Source organism: Phlebotomus papatasi, chromosome 5, assembly GCF_024763615.1.
Source record: "Phlebotomus papatasi isolate M1 chromosome 5, Ppap_2.1, whole genome shotgun sequence".
NCBI lineage: Eukaryota > Metazoa > Arthropoda > Insecta > Diptera > Psychodidae > Phlebotomus > Phlebotomus papatasi.
In genome coordinates this window covers 2,502,930-2,521,474 of record NC_077226.1, presented here as the reverse complement: position 1 = coordinate 2,521,474, position 18,545 = coordinate 2,502,930, and the positions used below count along the sequence as shown (strand labels likewise).

General features: G+C 34.7%; 1 protein-coding gene across 1 annotated transcript in view; it reads right to left on the bottom strand.

Annotated features, from left to right (window-relative positions):
* Positions 1-55: 55 nt before the first annotated feature.
* Positions 56-18,545, bottom strand: part of LOC129808665 (putative dual specificity tyrosine-phosphorylation-regulated kinase 3 homolog) — a 27,689-nt gene continuing 9,199 nt past the window's right edge. The window contains exons 4-7 of the mRNA XM_055858438.1: positions 18,136-18,539; positions 16,869-17,236; positions 16,430-16,785; positions 56-1,256 (exon numbers count right to left, since the gene is read on the bottom strand). Coding sequence (XP_055714413.1) covers positions 1,246-1,256; positions 16,430-16,785; positions 16,869-17,236; positions 18,136-18,539 — 1,139 coding nt within the window. The 3' untranslated portion in view covers positions 56-1,245. The remainder of the gene's footprint in view (positions 1,257-16,429; positions 16,786-16,868; positions 17,237-18,135; positions 18,540-18,545) is intronic.

The following is an 18,545-nucleotide window of genomic DNA, read 5'->3' as shown; positions in this document are numbered from 1 at the left end:
CACATTTCTTTTTCTTTTTGCTCTTCCTTCTTTACTGATTGTTTCAAATTGTTAATTATTTTTCTTCACATTTTTCTACTAATTGTTGTTTTTTTTTTTTAATTTCCTACGTCCATTTCAGTTGTTTTCTTTTTATTTTGCTTGTTTGTTTATATATTTTTTCCATTTCTTTGCCTTTTTTATTATTTTTTTTTTTAAATTTGTTTTTGTTTTTTAAAAAAATCTACTAAATCGAACAATAACAATTCAGTTCTCAGATTTACAACTACATCTCTTTCGTTTTATTTTGTTACCTCTTTTTTTTTTCTTTGATTTTCATCCATTTTTCTTTTTTTTTAATAATTTTTATTTCTTCTATGCTTCCATTCTAATTGTTTTTTTTCTCTTTTTTTTCTTTCATTTCTATTTTTTCTTATACACACCTTTCGATTTTCAAGTGTAAATCACACATAAGCTTCATTTATACATTTATTCTTTAATCAGAGTCCTTTTATTCCTCTTTTCCTCCATAATTCTCTACCATTTCTCTCTTTACGTTCTTCTTCAATGAGTTTTTTTTTAAATTTGTTTTGTAATTAACTTCTTTACAAAAAATTAAAAATAAAGGTAGAATTGATACAAAGAACACAGAACAAAAATATTGAGAGAGATTTTCCCCAAATTAACTGTCCGTTGAACCACCATATTTCACAAAATTCTAGCAGTTTCGCTTGCAGCGGAAACACTACCACAAATCCCTCTCTCTCTCTCTCCCTCTCTCTCTCTCTCAATTTCTTGCAATATTTCGTGGCGCTTGAGTATCTTTCAACTAAAAAAAAATAAAATAAAGAAACACTAATTCAAAAAAAGAACAATTGCGCACTTGCAATGTTACTTTTGACTATAAAATGATTTTTCAGAAGAAAATCAACATTTAAAAAAAAAAAAAACACTGAAAATTTGAACAATTGAAGAGTTTTTCACAATTCTTTTCTTTTTTTTCTACAATCAATTGAACTGTTCTCAAGTCATTTTCTTTCAATTCTCTTTCTCTCTCTCTCTCTCTCTCTGTTCCTAAATTAACACACAAATATTGAGATCTGAGTTTTTTTTTTTTGAGCACAAGAACGCTTTTGTGCCACTTGATAAAATGCTAAAGTTGGTATCTTCTATAACATACTGCTCAGTCCATGTGATGATTTATGTTTATTTATTTATTTAATTTTTCTTTTTCATTTAAATAGATGTGTTGGTGGAAGCGTCATTTTAAATTGTTCCTGCAAGAAAAATAAATAAAGAAAAATGTTAAATATATCGGATTTTGTTGGTACTCTTGAGAATGATATGAGATCTTGACAAGGATATTACTGATTTTAGGACACTGATAAAATCAATAGGGATATCGGTGAATAAAACTTTACTAGGGTAAGTGTGCCAAATTTCGGCATAGTTGCATGTAAGCACCGAAGTCCTAAGTTTGAAATGCAATATTTTTAATTCATATTGATATTTTTTGTTACTTCCTTTTCGGGAGGATTGTGTGGAACCTTGAAAACTTGTTTATAATCTTTGTTTTCTTTTTAATCACTTCCTAAAATATTGAAAAAAAATAATAAAAATATGGACATTGCTTTGGGTAGTATTTCGGCCACTTTGTGTGAAATTCCGGCCACCTTTTATCTGACCACCTTTTGTGACGGAACGGATAGAAAATTTCAAAACGTCAAACGGAACGAGTTTAATATTTAATTTAATACGTTTATATGTGCACTGGTGAACTGTTTACCTAAATTTTTTGCTTTATCTGCATCATCTAAAATGCAGGTGTTGTCAACTTTTAATGGCGCAATTTGATTGTTCCGGTTCTTAAGAGATTTGGTAATTTTCCAGAAATCTTTGCTGTTGTTTTTAAGTTTGAACAATCGGTACCCGGCTAGGAATTTCTAACAACCAACAGCGAAAAGTAACAGAATGTTAACAGCCGCTGTTACCAATTTCATGCGAGTGGAAAGTAGGTGACGGTTAGCATGAAATTCATGCCAGTGCTGTTAGGTTTTTCAGTTATTTTAGCGCTCCCAAGCGGTCGATCGCAAATACTTTGCTTTTGACATTTTGTCTTTAATGCGGTGATTGTGAAATTTGTGAAAAAGTGTAAAACTGTGTCCAGATCTAAATTTTCTGCAAAATAAATAATGAGGTGAGTACCCAAGAAATAGGTAATTGTGTTAGAGAACAGGAAAAGTATAAGGTTACATTGAAGTACACTTTTATTTGCTGAAAATGAGGAAACTTCCAAGATTCGACTGCCAAAATCCTGGCCAGAGTCAACTGAACAGGCTTCACGTCTTCGTTATACTCCTCAGAATTACACCTGAATCAGTTTGCCTAGGAAAAATGGACTGAAACCTCGGAAAATTGGGGAAAATCTGTGAACTTCCGCGAGTCAAAGTCTTCCTTCTGTTTTTGACAAATTCCGGGTCAGAAGACCACCGGGAGTGGATTTTAATGTGAGTCATTCCTGTCTTTTATATTACCTACTCTTCCACTAACGTTTGTCAGAAAAATTTGGACTGAAATCTCATAAAATTGAGAAAAATCTGTGAACTTCCATGATTTAAAGCTTTACTCTTGCTTTTGACAAATTCCTGGTTAGAACATCACCGGGAATGGATGTTAGTCTCAATTATCCCTGTCCACAATAGCTCCTCCTCATACAGTAGCGTTTTTCCAAGAACTTTAAGGTGAAACCTCAAAAAAAATTCAGGACAATCTGTGGAATCCTGCAGTTCATTGTTTTCCTCTTGTTCTTTGACAAATTCCTGATCAGAAGACCCCCGGGAGTGGATTTTAGTCTGAATTATTCCTGTCTTCAACTACTCTCCCAGTAACGTATGTCCAGGAAGTTTGGACTGGAATCTCAAAAAATTGAGGAAATTCCTGGAATCCCGGCGATATAAAATTTCTTTCGTGTTTTTTGACAAATTCATGGTCAAAAGACCACCGGGAGTGGATTTTCTTCTTAATTAACCCTCTATTCAACATCTCCTACTCTTCCAGAAACATTTGCCCAGGAAATCTGGATTGACACCTCAAATAATTAAGAAAATAAATTCTCCAAATTCTTGGTCAGGAGACCATCTGGATGTGGACTTTAGCCTCAATTATTCCTTTGTACTACAATTCCTCCTGTTTCAGATACGTTTGTCCAGGAAGTTTAGTCTGCAACCTTGGAAAATAGGGAAAATCTATGGTACTCCGTTTCACTCTGTTTTGAAAATTCTTGATCAGGAATGTTCTTTCTTTTTCAATAATATTTGTCTAGGAAGTTTGATCTGAAGAAACCTCAAAAATTTCGAATTCGTCTCGTTTGACAAGTTTTTCGTCAAGACCAAGAGAAGAAGAGTTCTAAATCGCGATTTAAAACTTTTTTTGCTGTTTAACAAGAATCTTGGTCAAGAGACTTGGGAAGATCTCATTACTCTTCTATTTACGCCCTCATCTCTTACAATCTTTTTTTTTTCTTTGGAATAGATATGGTGTTCAAGAAACCGGTGGGCGTTCCTAAAGATACCGCTCCAGAATTTCCAAGAATGTTCTTGCACAGAAGATCAAGCAACAAGGTTCCTGACAACGTTAAAACTCACAATAAAATCCTGCAAAAAGAATTTAAATGAGAGTCCGCTACAACTTCTGAAGCTGCCACTGTATCCCCTATAATCACCGAGTCTCGAGGGCGTTAAAGTAGCGATCTTATTCTCAGGCCTAATGTAATTCCCAAAGTTAAGTTTAATTTGTTTTTTTTTTTTTTGTAATTCTTGTTTGTTTTTTTTTTGTAATTCATAAATAATTCATGAAATCCATGTCATTTTTTATTTATCAGTCAATATCAAAAGTTATTAAATGATCAAATACTAAAGAAGTTACTTTTTAAATATAACGCAATTATAATATTTAAATATTTAAATAAATTAATTTTTTTACAGTGAATTCATGTTTTTTTTTTAAATAAAATTAAGAAAAAAATGGGTCAATGGAAAGTAGAAAAAAATTAACAGAATGGTAACAGCGCTGTTAGAATTCTGTTAGGTAGTTCATCTATCATCCACCATGAGTGCTGCTCCTATGACATTTTCATGTTAAAGTTGGTGATGTTTGTTCGGCACATTAACAACTCTGTTACTATTTCTGTTAACAACTAGCAGCTAGTTGTTAACACTGTGTTGGCCGGGTAGTTCCATTGCTTATTTCTATGTTCTTTAAATTCATTTTTGATAAAACAATTCCATTGATTTAATTGTTGCTTAAGAAAAGGATCACGAGTTCTTTGCCAACGAATACGCAAAGAATTTTTGTAAGAATCGTTAATACTTAAAGCAGGTTAAACTGTAGTTTTTTTTTTTTTGTAATTATTATTTATTATTTATTAATTTCTCAAACAAATAGGGTTCGCCCCTCTTACAATGTTTGGCAAAAGAAGAAGAAAAGAAAAAAAAGTTATTAACAAAATTTACGTAAGTGGATATAAGGCAAAGACAATATTGAAAAAAAAAAATTATTTATTAGGACTGAGACTGGAAGTAGGGGAAAGTGGTCTGCCTTTGAACGAAAAATGATGTTCAAAATTTGAGATTTTTTTCAGAGTAAACTACAACATGAGTCTTACTTTGCACTACACCAAAAAATTATCTTGTTCATTAAGCTTCTATGCTTACCCCATTTAGGACTCGCAAGTCCTCAGTTTTTCCTGGTGAGGAACTTGAAAATGTGATGTCGATATATTCAAAGGCAGCCTGCATGGTCTGCCTTTGAATGTGGTTGGGCAGCCTTTGAATCTTAATTTTTCACTGAGAATATTAGGGCTGTAACATTAAACGGCCCATAATTGATTAGCATGAACCCTAATGCACTCAATAAAACCACCACTGTAGTCAAAAGTCATTATACAACAACATTTTTTACATTTTTCTGAAGCACTGTTTTTCACTTGAAAATTTGTAATAAAACGCCTTTGAAGTTGCCAATTGTCAGTTTGAAACATCCCGGCCGGAGCAAGATAAGTATTTGTATGACATTCGTCGGACCAAAGTAGGAGTTCTATTCTGCTCCCGGACAGGAAGCTGTCAGATGTTTCAATGCATGGAAAGAGAGGATTCAAAGGCACACAACATTAAGATTCAAAGGCTGCCGCAGAGCAATATTTGCAAACTTTTATCACCCACAAAATTTGTCTCATCTGAATCAAAACATATTTGGAGAAATACCATCCAAGAATAACCTTCTATGACTCACAATAGAAGATTTATTCGAAAAATTATTTTGATTATGAAAAAACACATGAATTGTGGAACATCAAAATTACAGTTTAGAGCTCAGTTTCGTTTTTTTGCCCTAGCACCTAGAAAATAAGAGCTAGGGTCTGCATTTTTTGATAACTTGTGAGGATTATGAATAGCTATCTAATAGTTAATAGAAAAGAATTTATGCTTTAAAGAAAAATGAAAAAATTACAATATTCAAAGGCTGCCGCATTCAAAGGCAGACCACTTTCCCCTACCCTGTTATTCCGTCAACGGATAGTCGGGCATTCGGGGGAATAGAATTATATAAAACTATCTCCTTGACAAAAAGCGTGCGGGAGAGCTGATTCGAGCTAGCTCTAGGAACCAAGAGTCCGCGGACCCTGGCAGAAGCCCCGGGAATCAGGAGTGAGGCCAAGTATTGCGGTCTCCCAGAAATTATCAAATGGAAAAGGAATGACACCGCTCTCAGACGGAGAAGTGATGGGAGATCACAACCCACCAGGATATTGCGATGCTCGGAGATGTGATCACGGGGGGCCAAGGCCACAAACGTACCTGACACAGCCGTGGAGGGTTACAGATAGCCTCCGCAGTGTGTCACAATCCGCTGCGAAGAACAGTTCAGCCCCATATGTTATTATGGGTATAAGCAATGCCTTCACCAAGAGAAGTCGAGTATTTTTTGGCGTGAGCTCACGATACCTACGAAGCGTCCGCAGTGTACAATAAACTCTTTGGTTGATATGAGAAATGTGGTCTGACCAGGAGAAGGACGAATTGAAGATGACGCCGAGATTGCGTGCTTTCTCAACAAACGGAATGGATTCTCCGTAGATTGTGAGATGTCGAATCTGACCACACAACGGCCTTTTAGATATTATAAGGGCCTGTGACTTTTAAGGGTTTAAATGAAGGCCATTATGAATCGCCCAAGACTCTATGCGAGCTAAAACCATGTTTACACTGAGAGAAATCCGAAAATGTTAAAATAACATTCCTGTAATGTTAATTTTACCCTTACGGTAATGATCTGAAATCGGTGTAAATATTACTTTTTAATGTGTATTAGGGGTAGCAGTTACTCCTATGGAAAAAAATCGAAAATGTTAAAATAACATTCCAGTAAAGTTAATTTTACCCACATGGTATTGATCTGAAATCGGTGTAAATGCAACATTTTTAAGTGTTTCAGGGGTAATAGTTACACCCCCGGAAAAAAATCGAAAATGTTAAAATAACATTCAGATAATGTTAATTTTACCCCTATAGCACTAATCTGAAATCGGTGTAAATATTAACTTTTTTTGGGTGTATTATGAGTCATAGTTACACTGACGGAAAAAAATGGAAAATGTTAAAATAAATGCTTTTCATGTTAAATTTACCTCGATGCAAATAAACTGATATCGGAGTAAAATTTATCTTTTTTAGGTGTATTAGATGTAAAAGTTATCTTCTGAAACAAGTATAAAAAGTTTAAAAACTTGAAAATAATATTCCAGGCATTATTTTTTCGAAATTGTACAAAGAAAATGATGAAAATTCTTGGCATCATGACTTAGAAAATGTTAATTAGAAAAAAAAAAGTTATTTTTCTTTTTTTTTTAATTAAAAAGCGCGCTGAGGTTGCGTCAGTCAGTCTGCGCATGCGCTCACAATAGTGGACAAATGAAGCTATGCTTCTCTCTTTCTTACTTGCATTGTAAGACAGAGTGAAAAACAAGACAGTTGCGATCACGCCACGCGAAGAATCCATTGGTGTCTCCATTTTAATAGAATTCGGTGATATTTTTTTATTTTCTGGTTCTACTGTGATTACTAGAGTGGTTTTTTTCGAAAAAACTTAAAAGTTCTTAGTGCTTAGAACAAGGATGTGCTTAGAGAATCCGCCATGATTTTTGTGTTACCTGCGTGGGGAAATTTTCAAAGTCGAAGAAAATCAACGAATATTGGATATTGGAAAAACTCGATTTTCTATGCAAAAGTGGACAATTATCCATATAAAATGGATTGTTTTCAAGAAAAAACGTTTAAGAGAGCTCAATTTTATAGATATAAATATGAAAAATGTACTAATATTTGATTGAAAGCAGTGGAATTCCAAGAAGCACAAACTTGAGTGGCATGCAAAATTGGAAGTGATTCGCAAAATGGGTCCTATATGAATGAAATTGTAATTTTTTATTCATTTTAAATCGGCTATTTGTGGATACCAGCCACTCCGATTAAAAGAATTAACTTTTATTTATATTTCTAAATTTCCCAAAATTTCCTTGAAATTAACCCGGCTGACCAATACTTTGACAGTTCTTTTTAATCACTTATTAGTAGTAGTACTCGTAGCATTCGATATTTTATTGAAAATAAAATAAAATTCTACTTTTTAAATTCAGAAATAAACCCCAAATTTCTATATTTACTCATATATTGTCATTATTTTAAACGAAAAAAATGTGTTTATTTAAACTAAAATCTGAGACCTTTAAATCTAATCCATTGCTTCCTTGTGCCATATTGCCGCCTTGAATATGGATAGGAAACTGAGCGTGTATGACAGCCTACTGATGCCAAAGTTACACTAACACATATACAGGCAAGCGAACATTGCCGCCCGGGATATGCCCAAAGCGGAAGCATTATGCGTTCATCATCCGGATATGTTCATAATTATAAAAATATTGTACTTGAGCATAATTTCGTGTGATTTTCTTAAAATTCTTTTCGTGGTTTCCATCATTTGTATCAAGTGCAATTTTTCCAAAAAAAAAACTAAATATTTTCTGTCTTTTACAATTTCCTTGAAAAGTTTACTTGGAAGTTTACTTTGGAAATTAACTTGTAAATATGCACTTTTAAAGTCTACATATAATACGACTATTTTTCAAACAATTTCTTAACTAAAAGCTGAATATTTGCTTTGTTTTCAAAAGGAATTTTCCACATTTTACTTTAAATTGGTCACTGGTATTTTCAGAATGAGTGATGTTCAAAACATGTTATGTCAGATCGATTGGAGGTGTTAGAAAAAATTCTAGGATTACAGTAGGTGTAATTAGGTGAGAATCATACCATACCTAACCAAGCACTTAACTGACTGTCAGAATGTAATGCAAAAATGGTTTTCCGAATGTCACACAAAACATATCTTAGAAAAACAAGCATAAAATTGATTTTTTAACACATGATACCTCCTACAAATGGTGGAAACAAGTAGAAGAAAGTTCCATCTAGGCAGTGATTCGCAAATTTTTGTATCCTGTGTAATGTTTTCGATGAAAATGAGGTCTGCACGAAGCTGAGCGAACCACGGAAGATTCGTAAAAAGTGTCACTAAATTTTCATTTTTTTATAGAGAAAAATCCAAGGATTTCAAGGCCTCATTCTTGTAGAAAAATCCGTTCGGAAGTTGGCTATCAGGGAATATTTGGTGTATTTTAATTGCGATATAAAACTACACAGTAAAAAATGTGTAAAATTTTACTACTATAATTGTGCAGAATTGACCATTTTAGTTGTTTAATTTAAAAATGTTTTAAAAATGCACAATATTTTGGTAATTTATTGTCACGTGATTGAAAATTACCACTATTATAGTTAAAAAAAAATTTGCAACAACGTTGTAATGTTTGAAAATATGTAAAATTTTAACACTATAATAGGGTTAAATCGGATAAATTAATTATTTAATTGCGATCTGTGTAAAAATTCTCACTATTATAGTCATAAAAAATTTTCAACAATGTTTTGTGATTTAAAACTGTTGAAAGATTCTAAAAATTATCATTATTATATTTAGTACAATGATAGTTTTTCACATTATTATAGTGTGAAGCCTTGTGTATTTCAACCAAAGTTGTTGAATTTTTAAGCAAAAGTTGTCTAAAAATTGTTGAATTTCCATTTATGACATATACTTCACTTAGATGCGCTTTTCAGTGGGCAAAAGTCATATAGAACATCAAATATTTATATACATAATAAGTATATTGTGAAGATTCGAGCATCAGATATAATCATCTCGCATTAAGAGAGGGATCCCGAGTACAGAAAAAAATATTACAAATGTTTAAAAATGCAAAAAAATAAAATCTGCGAAATGAAATGAAAATTCAACAACTTTAAATTAACAATTTTAAATAAAACACATTTTCCAAATTTAAAACTATAATAGTGGGGTGAAATATTACACACTATAATAATGTCAATTTTTTGTGTACGAAAAATTTAATTAATTTGCAGCAAAAATCACTGAAAACTACTTGTAAATTAATCACAGAACCAATTTTTAACAATTTCGAAGCCCCGTCTGATAAAATATTGGAGTTTATTTGACACTTCAAAGTTAGGTTATGTTTCATTCTTTTTGATATTTTAACCCATTTCTCGGACTGTTTTTACCAATTTTTCATCACTATATAATGAAAAACACTTGCTTTAACTAATTTTAATGTTATTTCTAGACAAAACACTTAAGAAATTAGAGAAAAACTAAGAAAATATGGGAGCGTTCCATATGCAAGCTACAAAGAATTGAAAAACTCGCACACTAATAATGTAAAACCGCATCAGCAGGCTTTAATACATGCTGAATTCGCTGTCCATATTCAGAGCGGCAATGCTTTTGCATATATAATTACCATTTTTTTATTTTGCAAAAAATAAGACATTTTCCCTTAAATTATACCTAGAATTCATTTTTGCATGTTCTTTTTCTAATTAATTCGAAAATAACATTTCTCTTAAGATATTTAATTCGCATGGCAAAATTGAGAGGGAAATAATCCGAACATGTGTTTCAACACTGATATGTAAAAATCCTTTGTTGACAGTCGCTCTTAACTCTTTCGCGTCCATAGGGTAATGTCATGACTCGGGGTAAAAAGTTTTTTTTGGGTATTTACATTAATTGAAATCTATCTGTTCGTGCACGACATCATAATAGAATGATGTAAGATTCTTGGCTCATTTTCTCAAGACTCCAGTTAGATTTCAATTAATGTAAATAGCCAAAAAGAAACTTTTTTCCCCGGGTCATATATGACCCTATGGACGCGAAAGAGTTAAGGTTCAGCCGGGTAGTGGAGGGAAATTATACAAAATTGACCATTAGGGTTGCCAATAAGTTGTCCCGCGTTTTTCTCAATTTGGCGCGTTTTTTTATCAGCTCATCCTTGGCTTAGAAGTTATAAGTGATGAGTGAGGAGGTAGGCGAGAATTCTGAGAGTGTGGAGAACACCGAAACTGGAAATTTGTTCTCGGAATGGAAAATTTCTGAGGATGGAAAAGTACGTCTACGGCATTGTGGAGTGATAAATCTAGCACATTTGGCATCAATGACTGCAGAGTCAATTTCCAAAATCTTTGCGGATGATTGCTTCATCGGAGACAGTATCATCTTTCGCCAAAATTTGAAGAATTGGCAAAAGGAAAACAAGGTATTTTTTTTTAAACTGCTGCTTAACCACATACGCACTTGTTATACATCATACGCAAATTTAGTGATTTTAGATGATTTATTCCTGGGAAATTTTTATCCGAATTGCTGTCGGAAATGGTTTTTTTTAATAACGTTAGTTATTCAATTACTTGGGAAAAATAGTCCGACGGAGATGAAAATACGTTTTCTTATTGTTTTCTTACTTCGTTCAAGGTCATGCAAAATTTTTGCTCAAAATGGCGGACGGAAAATACGACATCCCGTAGAATTTGTTAAAATTGGCTTCTTTCCTCTTTCCTGATTTGAATTCTAGTTGCCAATTTGTTTGTTTGGATAGTTACTCTATCTAAAGAAATAGAGCTTTTTTATGAATTAATGTACAGAATTTAAATTCAGTGACCGTTAAGACGTATGTTTGACAGGGGCTCCCCGCGCCCCCATAATAGATCATTTTTTTTTCTTTTCAAAAAAATCATCTATTAATCTGTAGGAAACTAATCCCAAAATATGAACATTCTATCTCAAGTATTTCTGGTACACTGACTGAATGGATTAAGAAGTATTTGCTTAAAATCATCTCTCATTTTCCAGGAAAAGTTACCAGCAAATGATGACGAAGGTGAAGAAGTGATGGAAATAAATTATGAAAATCATCTAAAATTCACTACAAAAGCACAGAACTATTATGATTATTTGCCATACAGTGTAAGAGATATGTGCGAAATTCAGACCATAAGGAAACTGTCTTATAAAAATTTAAAATTCGACGTTTACAATTATATTTCACACGAAAACAAAATATTCAGAATTGAGGAAATGATAATGGAAACTGGCAAGCCTCTATTAATTACACGTCAAATCAGAGTATTTTTTCCACAAAAATATCAATCATATAAATATTTAAGTGATTATGAAGGATTTAAAATTGTTTATCCTGATGAAATTCAAAATTATTCAACAAAAGAAGTGAAATTAAATGACGAAATTTATATAAGATTTATACAAAATTAATTAGTATAAATAGTTATTAGTTTTAAGTTTGTAAAAATAAATGTTGAATGAAAAAGAAGTGTAATGTGTTTTAATTTTATCCTCAAAGGTTAACTTATACCCTTTTCAGGATATATCTGAGCTTTTTCGGATTATCCGCATTCGGGTAATAATTATCTGAAAAAATGTATTTTTTACTCGTCTACTTGGTTCATATAGAATGATTGAAAAGATCCTGGTTACCCTGAAAAAGATTAAAATAACCCTTAAATATGTACCCCAAAAAAATTATTTTTACCATAAGAAAGGTAAATTTGACTCCTGTTTTTTCAGCATATCTTATGACGAAAAGTGATAAAATTTATCCGAAAATGTTAATTTAACATTCCTCTATTTTACCCCTAAAAAGTTGTAAAATTAACATGAAAAAAATGTTGATATATTTTTACACCTAAAAAGTGCAACCGTGAGGATGAAAAAAAGTTAATTCTACCCTCTTTTTTTTCTGAGTGTAGGTGGTTAAAGGTCTCTGTTGGATTACTTGGGTCACCATCAAAAAACACTTGCAGGTCATCTGCATATAGGTGGTAAGAGCAACCGAGTAAGGACGACGGAAGGTCATTTATGAGAAGAGAAGTGGGCCCAATAGCGACCCCTGAGCCACGCCACAAAACAAACTTGCAGGCCCAGACAAATGACCACCTGCCCTGACTCTCTGAGTGCGTCCACCGAGGTAGGACCTAACCAGAGACACGGCGGGAGAAGAGAAATTAAATTTTTGGCACAGTTTAAAGCAAAGGAGGTCATGAGGAATGCTATCGAAAGCTTTGGAAAAATCTAAAAGAAGTAGCACGACAAATTTACGATTATCCAGAGACTGAGCAATATCATGTTGTACACGAATTAGTGCAGAAGTAGTGCTGTGCCCAGCGCGAAAACCTGACTGAAATTCAGCAAGAAGACGCGCAGAGTCTAAATAAACAGTGATCTGCTCTAGAAGTAAGGCCTCAAAAACTTTAGAAAGAACGGGTAATAGACTTATTGGTCTATAGTCCGACAGATTCACTGGGTTACCAACTTTAGGAATGGGTATTACCAAAGCTGACTTCCATAGACTTGGATAGGAAGAGGAAGTGATAATTAAATTAAATGTGCTACATAGAATTGGTAGAATAACCGGGAGAATCAGTCGAACAAAAGCCAAGGAGACCTCATCATCCCCCTTTGCCTCAGATCTAACACGTGAGATGGCAAAAATTACTTCCTGGGGCGACACACACTGAAAACCGAAGCCCTCCCAAGGCTCATGAGGCAATGGTGGGCAGGTAACAGGCGCAGCCGCCACACTAGAAGTGAAGTACCTATTTAGTTGATCGGCATCAGGGCCAGATGCAACTGAAGAGCGAAGAGATGGTTTCAGGCCAAGCCGTCTGATATTTCTCCAGAGAATATTAGGTGGAAGATCAGTATCGAGACACCACCGTGAGTAGGGGAGACTGGGGCAAAATTTGCCAAATCAAAAATTTTAATATTCCATAACTTTGAAGAGAAAAGAAATAAAAAATTAGATTTTTTACCACAGATAGCCTGCATGAAGTCCTTTAAACGTCCAATGTTTTAAAGAATTCAAGTAAGAAATATAGAAAATAAAAAATATTGAAATTTTGAGGCCTCTTTTTAAAATATTTGGCCTTCAGGAGATATCAATTTTCATTGACTTGCTTTCCAAAATTTTTTCATTGGTGTGTCTTTTTATGATAATTTGAACCCGCTTAACATGAATATGGTATCAGTTTAAGCTTTTTCTAAAATGTTTTCTTCCTAAAAATATTTGTATTAGAAAAGAGCACTCGGGGTAAAATTTGTCAAAAGGCATGGGGTAATATTTGGCAAAAAACGAAGATTTCCGATGTTTTGCACGGCGAAGAGAAACGTCATTGTCAAAAACTCGCCGCTTGTTATTTGTTTTTGTTTATCAAAAGATTCAGAGCAGTTTTATCGCTTTTCCTAGTTCCTCGACGTCAGGGAGTTCCAGATTGATCTATTCCAGCTTAAGTGAGAACATCAATATTTGGATACTTAGCTTGTAGTTATATTAATATAATTATAACCATTAATCAACCTTTCAAGAGTATCATGGTCCGAGAGTATCAGAGAAGAAACAACGTGCTTGACCCTGACAAGCTCTTGTTGGCTCTTAATGTAGTGAAGGATGGTGTATCGATGAGATCGGCTGCCAAATCCCAAGGAATCAACCGCGAAACATTGCGACTCTATTGGAAAGTAAGAGGAGGAGAATTGGAGAATACTAAACTCCTAAAAACTGTGAAGCCAGGTCGATCAAGTGTGTTCAATGAAGCACAGGAAGCTGCTTTGGAAAAATATTTGTTGGATTGTTCGGACAGCTACTTCGGCTTAACTATAAATAATGTAAGAAAATTGGCCTTCGATTTTGCCCATCAACTGAAGATTTCTACACCATCATCTTGGGATCGGAAGAAGATTGCAGGGATTGACTGGTTTTACAATTTTCGAAAACGCCATCCGAATTTGTCTTTGAGAAAGCCGGAAGCAACAAGCTTGTAAAGGGCGATGGGATTTAACAAGACAAATGTAAATAAGTTTTTCACCCAGCTCCGTTCACTATATGCCAGACACTCCTTCGATGTCTCCCACATATACAACATGGATGAAACGGGAGTAACCACTGTGCAGGATCCTGGAAAAATAATTTGCCGTCGAGGCGTTAAGCAAATTGGACGTATAACCTCGAGTGAAAGGGGCACACTGATCACAGTGGCACTTGCGGTCAACGCTGCAGGAAACTCCATTCCACCATTTCCATGACAAACCCAGTGCTTCTGGTTTTAGATAACCATCAATCCCATTTGTCTATCGCAGGACTTAAGTTTTGCGTTGACAATGGAATCAATGTGTTGTCAATTCCTCCACATTCTAGCCACAAACTCCAACCACTAGACCGCTCAGTGTATGGCCCGTTCAAGAGAGCAATGGCTGCTAACATGGATTCTTGGATGAATGCACATCCTGGACGATCTTTGTCTATATATGATCTTCCAGGAATAGTTTCTCTAGCCATGGACGCTGCAGTGACAAGAGCCAACAACATTTCTGGTTTCAAAGCCACTGGCATATGGCCCTTCAATCCTTTAATTTTTAATGACGATGCATTCGAGCCATCCATGGTAACTGACATCCCTCAAATACCTGCAGTTTGCAATTCTCCTCAAGCTTCAAATATAAAGGAGGAACCAGTTGATACAAGATCTGCACCGGAAAGTGAAAAGAAAAATTTTGACGATCTTCTTGAATCCATAAGGCCTTTGCCAAAAGCAGAACCACGATCTACATCCCGTCCCGGACGCAAGAAGAGATCTAGTGAGATTTTAACAGATCCCGATATGATGTCGCAACTTGCAGCTGAGCAGAAATCTGCTAAAAAACAAAAAACTGAGAAGGAGGCTGCGAAAGAGAGGCCGAAAATGAGGGGACGTCTGCCAAAGAAAACATAGGAAATACAAAGTTACAACTAGTTAGTAACCTATCCTGAAATAAACTGGCTCAAAGAATATTTATCTTTTGATTCGTATTTCCTTCATCCTATTATTAGGACCACTTGACGTTAGTAACACTTTTAATAATATTGCCTACGAGCAAGAAGCCAATAATCTCATTGAAGGAGCTTAAAACGTTGAAAAAAGTGAAACAAATTTATTCACTTATAATTCCAACATTATTTTTCGAAGAGGTTTAAATCAAGTCAAGTTTCGGGATTCAGGACAGTAGGATATCACGAGGAAGATAATAAACACAGAATGCCAATTATTCACTACTAAGCTCTAAAATCTGAAAATTCTGTAAAAGGTAAACACAACCTTCATCATGGCCATATTCTTCTTCTTCTTTTTGTTTCGCCACAAGTGACATTTAGTCGGCAAACTTCGTTCATTCAACTCATCCAATTCGCCTTTTCTGCATTTTTTGAGCGGCCGAAGAGAATTTTCTTGCGAGAAACAGCTCTTGGAAAATTACTTGAAAATCATATTTTTCGTTTATTTACAGGCAAATGATTTGCAACAAATTGTAGAGGAACAGACTTCCTACCAAAATATGTCAATAGAATATTTATTTCATTCACCAGAGCTAACAAAGGGAAAGAAAATTACAAAAAATGCCCCTTGTCTGACAAATTTTGCCCCAGCACTTTTGAGAATTTCCACAAAATCATCTTTTGGAAAATGGCTCGGAAAGCGCATTTCCTTTCGAGATAGAGAAAAGTGAGCTTCGGCAAAGTTGTAGAGCAGTAATTTTTCTATAAGAATACGCTAAATAGAAATCAATTAGATTCTCTGGGAGCTTGTAAAAAAAATTAAATATCCGTTTTGACAAATATTGTCCCAGTCTCCCCTAATACGCTTTTTTAGCTCTGCGAATCTGGGATGAAACTCTATTGCGCAAACTAATGAAGAATAGCGCGGTCGGAAGAGGGACCACTGCGCTTCCATTTTTTACGAGCTGCCTCGTGGCCATTTTGTGACCATTGTGACTATAGTAAACTTCTTAAATGTGGAGGCCCCTAAAATGTTGGGGCCCGATGCCATAGCCTCGGGGAACCCACCCAAAATCCGGGCACTGAGAATGGAAATGGAATGGGAGCCGTCGATATGAGAATAAAAAAGTTGAAAGTAGAAAGTATCCTTACCTTCTTGCTCGGTCTGAGGCGTTGTGGGAGGGAGAGGTCGCTGCGATGGAGGTGATTGCTTAGCCGTTGTCACTTTTTTATATACACTAACTCTGGCTGCACCACCATCGTGCGCATGGGAGTGCTGCAGATGACCTTCGGCAACGGATACAAGTGTCGATGCACTGCTAACACCACTGGAATCAGTATCCGGTGGCCGTGGTAGACGTCGTCTGAACCAACTGTGCCGTAGAGCAGCTGCTGGTGTCATTCGCAGAGCTGGATCGTACTCCAGGCATCCACGGATAAAATTAATAAACAATGGATCTTCGCATCCTTTTAGGGCTGATTTCAAACTTCGAGATTCCGGCAAGCATCTACAACACAGAAACAACAAAAGGAACAACAATTGTTATGCATTGGTCCTTGCGAGACACAATTTTTCTTTTTTTTTTGTTACCGAAATTTTCCCCGTCGCGTCTTTCCAGGAATCATTTTTGTTGTACCATCGGGATTTGTTGCTAATCGACAATATCTTGGGTATCCCTTGGAACTAACGTAAGTTGAGCGTTTTTTGGATTGTTCCCACATCTTTTCCGGTGGCATTCCGAGCATTTCAATAATACAGCTCAATTGATCAAATTCATCTTCACCGGCAAATAGTGCACTTCCTGTGTACAATTCAACAAGGATACAGCCTAAGGACCACATATCAATGGCACAGGTATACCTGAGACCCATTATGACCTCAGGTGCCCGATAGAAACGACTCTGTATATACGTATAAACTCTCTGTTCCTCATAGCACGATGATCCAAAGTCAATTACCTGCATTTCAAAATTATCGTTAGCTTCTTTTTTTTTCCTTAGAGATAATAGTAAGAAACATGGTGTAACGAACTAAGAAGGTGTGCTCACAACATGGCGGCTGGAGTATTGGGGTTTTTGAAATTGTAAAATTAACGGTCACTTCTGAAAAACTGTTAAAACCCTCAGATTTCAATTCAATACGGTTCATTTTCCATTCAAATTCAATAATTTAGTCCAAGTAAGGCTTATGAATTCTCAATTTGTGAGTATTTTCCTTTAAAACTGTACAATTTCCAAAGATTATTACCTGAGAAATGGTACACCGAATCCCCGCAATTTTTCACAAAAAAAAATCATTACACACGCATCGGAATTCTAAATTTTTAAGAACAAAATTTACAACATAAAATCCCAAAATAACTTCATTCTATCAGAAAAACTTGAATGATTTACCTTTCGCGGATTTACTTTTTTATTTGATCGTATGTTTGTTACTCATGCTAAGATATTTTAAAACCTACTTTCTTAAGCAGTGTCTTATTTTTGAATGGTTTATTTTTTTTTAATTTATCAATTAATTTAATCGGTATAGTAATGCGGTATGTACCCAAAAAGTATGTGGAAAGATGATACACGGATAGCTCTTTTCCGTGAGTTCGAGCACTCCACAAATCCGGGACGATTTTCCATCTCTTTTTCTCTATAATTTTCTTCATTTTCTTCATAAATACCTGAATACCGTTCGAATCCATGAAAAGAATTGTATATGACTAGTTATTTTCTTTGCGAAGAAAGAGCTACCAGAAGACAGAGACACAACATATCGTGTTGTCACTCTCTATTTTTTGTAGTGAGCACACTTTCTTAGTTCGTTACACCATGACTAAGAATTATATAAGAATTTTTTTTTTCTTCACCTTAATGCCCGATCTCCCTTGTTGCTTCAGTAGAATATTTTCTGGTTTTAGGTCACAATGTATAATGCCATTTCGATGAAGTGCATCTAAGCATATAAGCAGTGAATGGGCAAATTTTCTAACAAGTTGCAGTGAAAATCCCTGAAACTTATTCTTCTTAATCAATTCATACAGATTGATATAGAGTAATTCAAATGTGATGCACATATGATTACGAAATGTAAAATAGTCATACATATGAATAATATTCATTGTATTATCCTTATCCTGTTTTCTCAAATGATACAATATCCGAATTTCTTCTTGGGCCTGTTTATGAAAACGCGTTTCATTTCGTACCATTTTGAGGGCAACATGTTGATGGGTTTTGTGATCATAGGCCTTAACAACTTGACCAAAACTACCTTTAC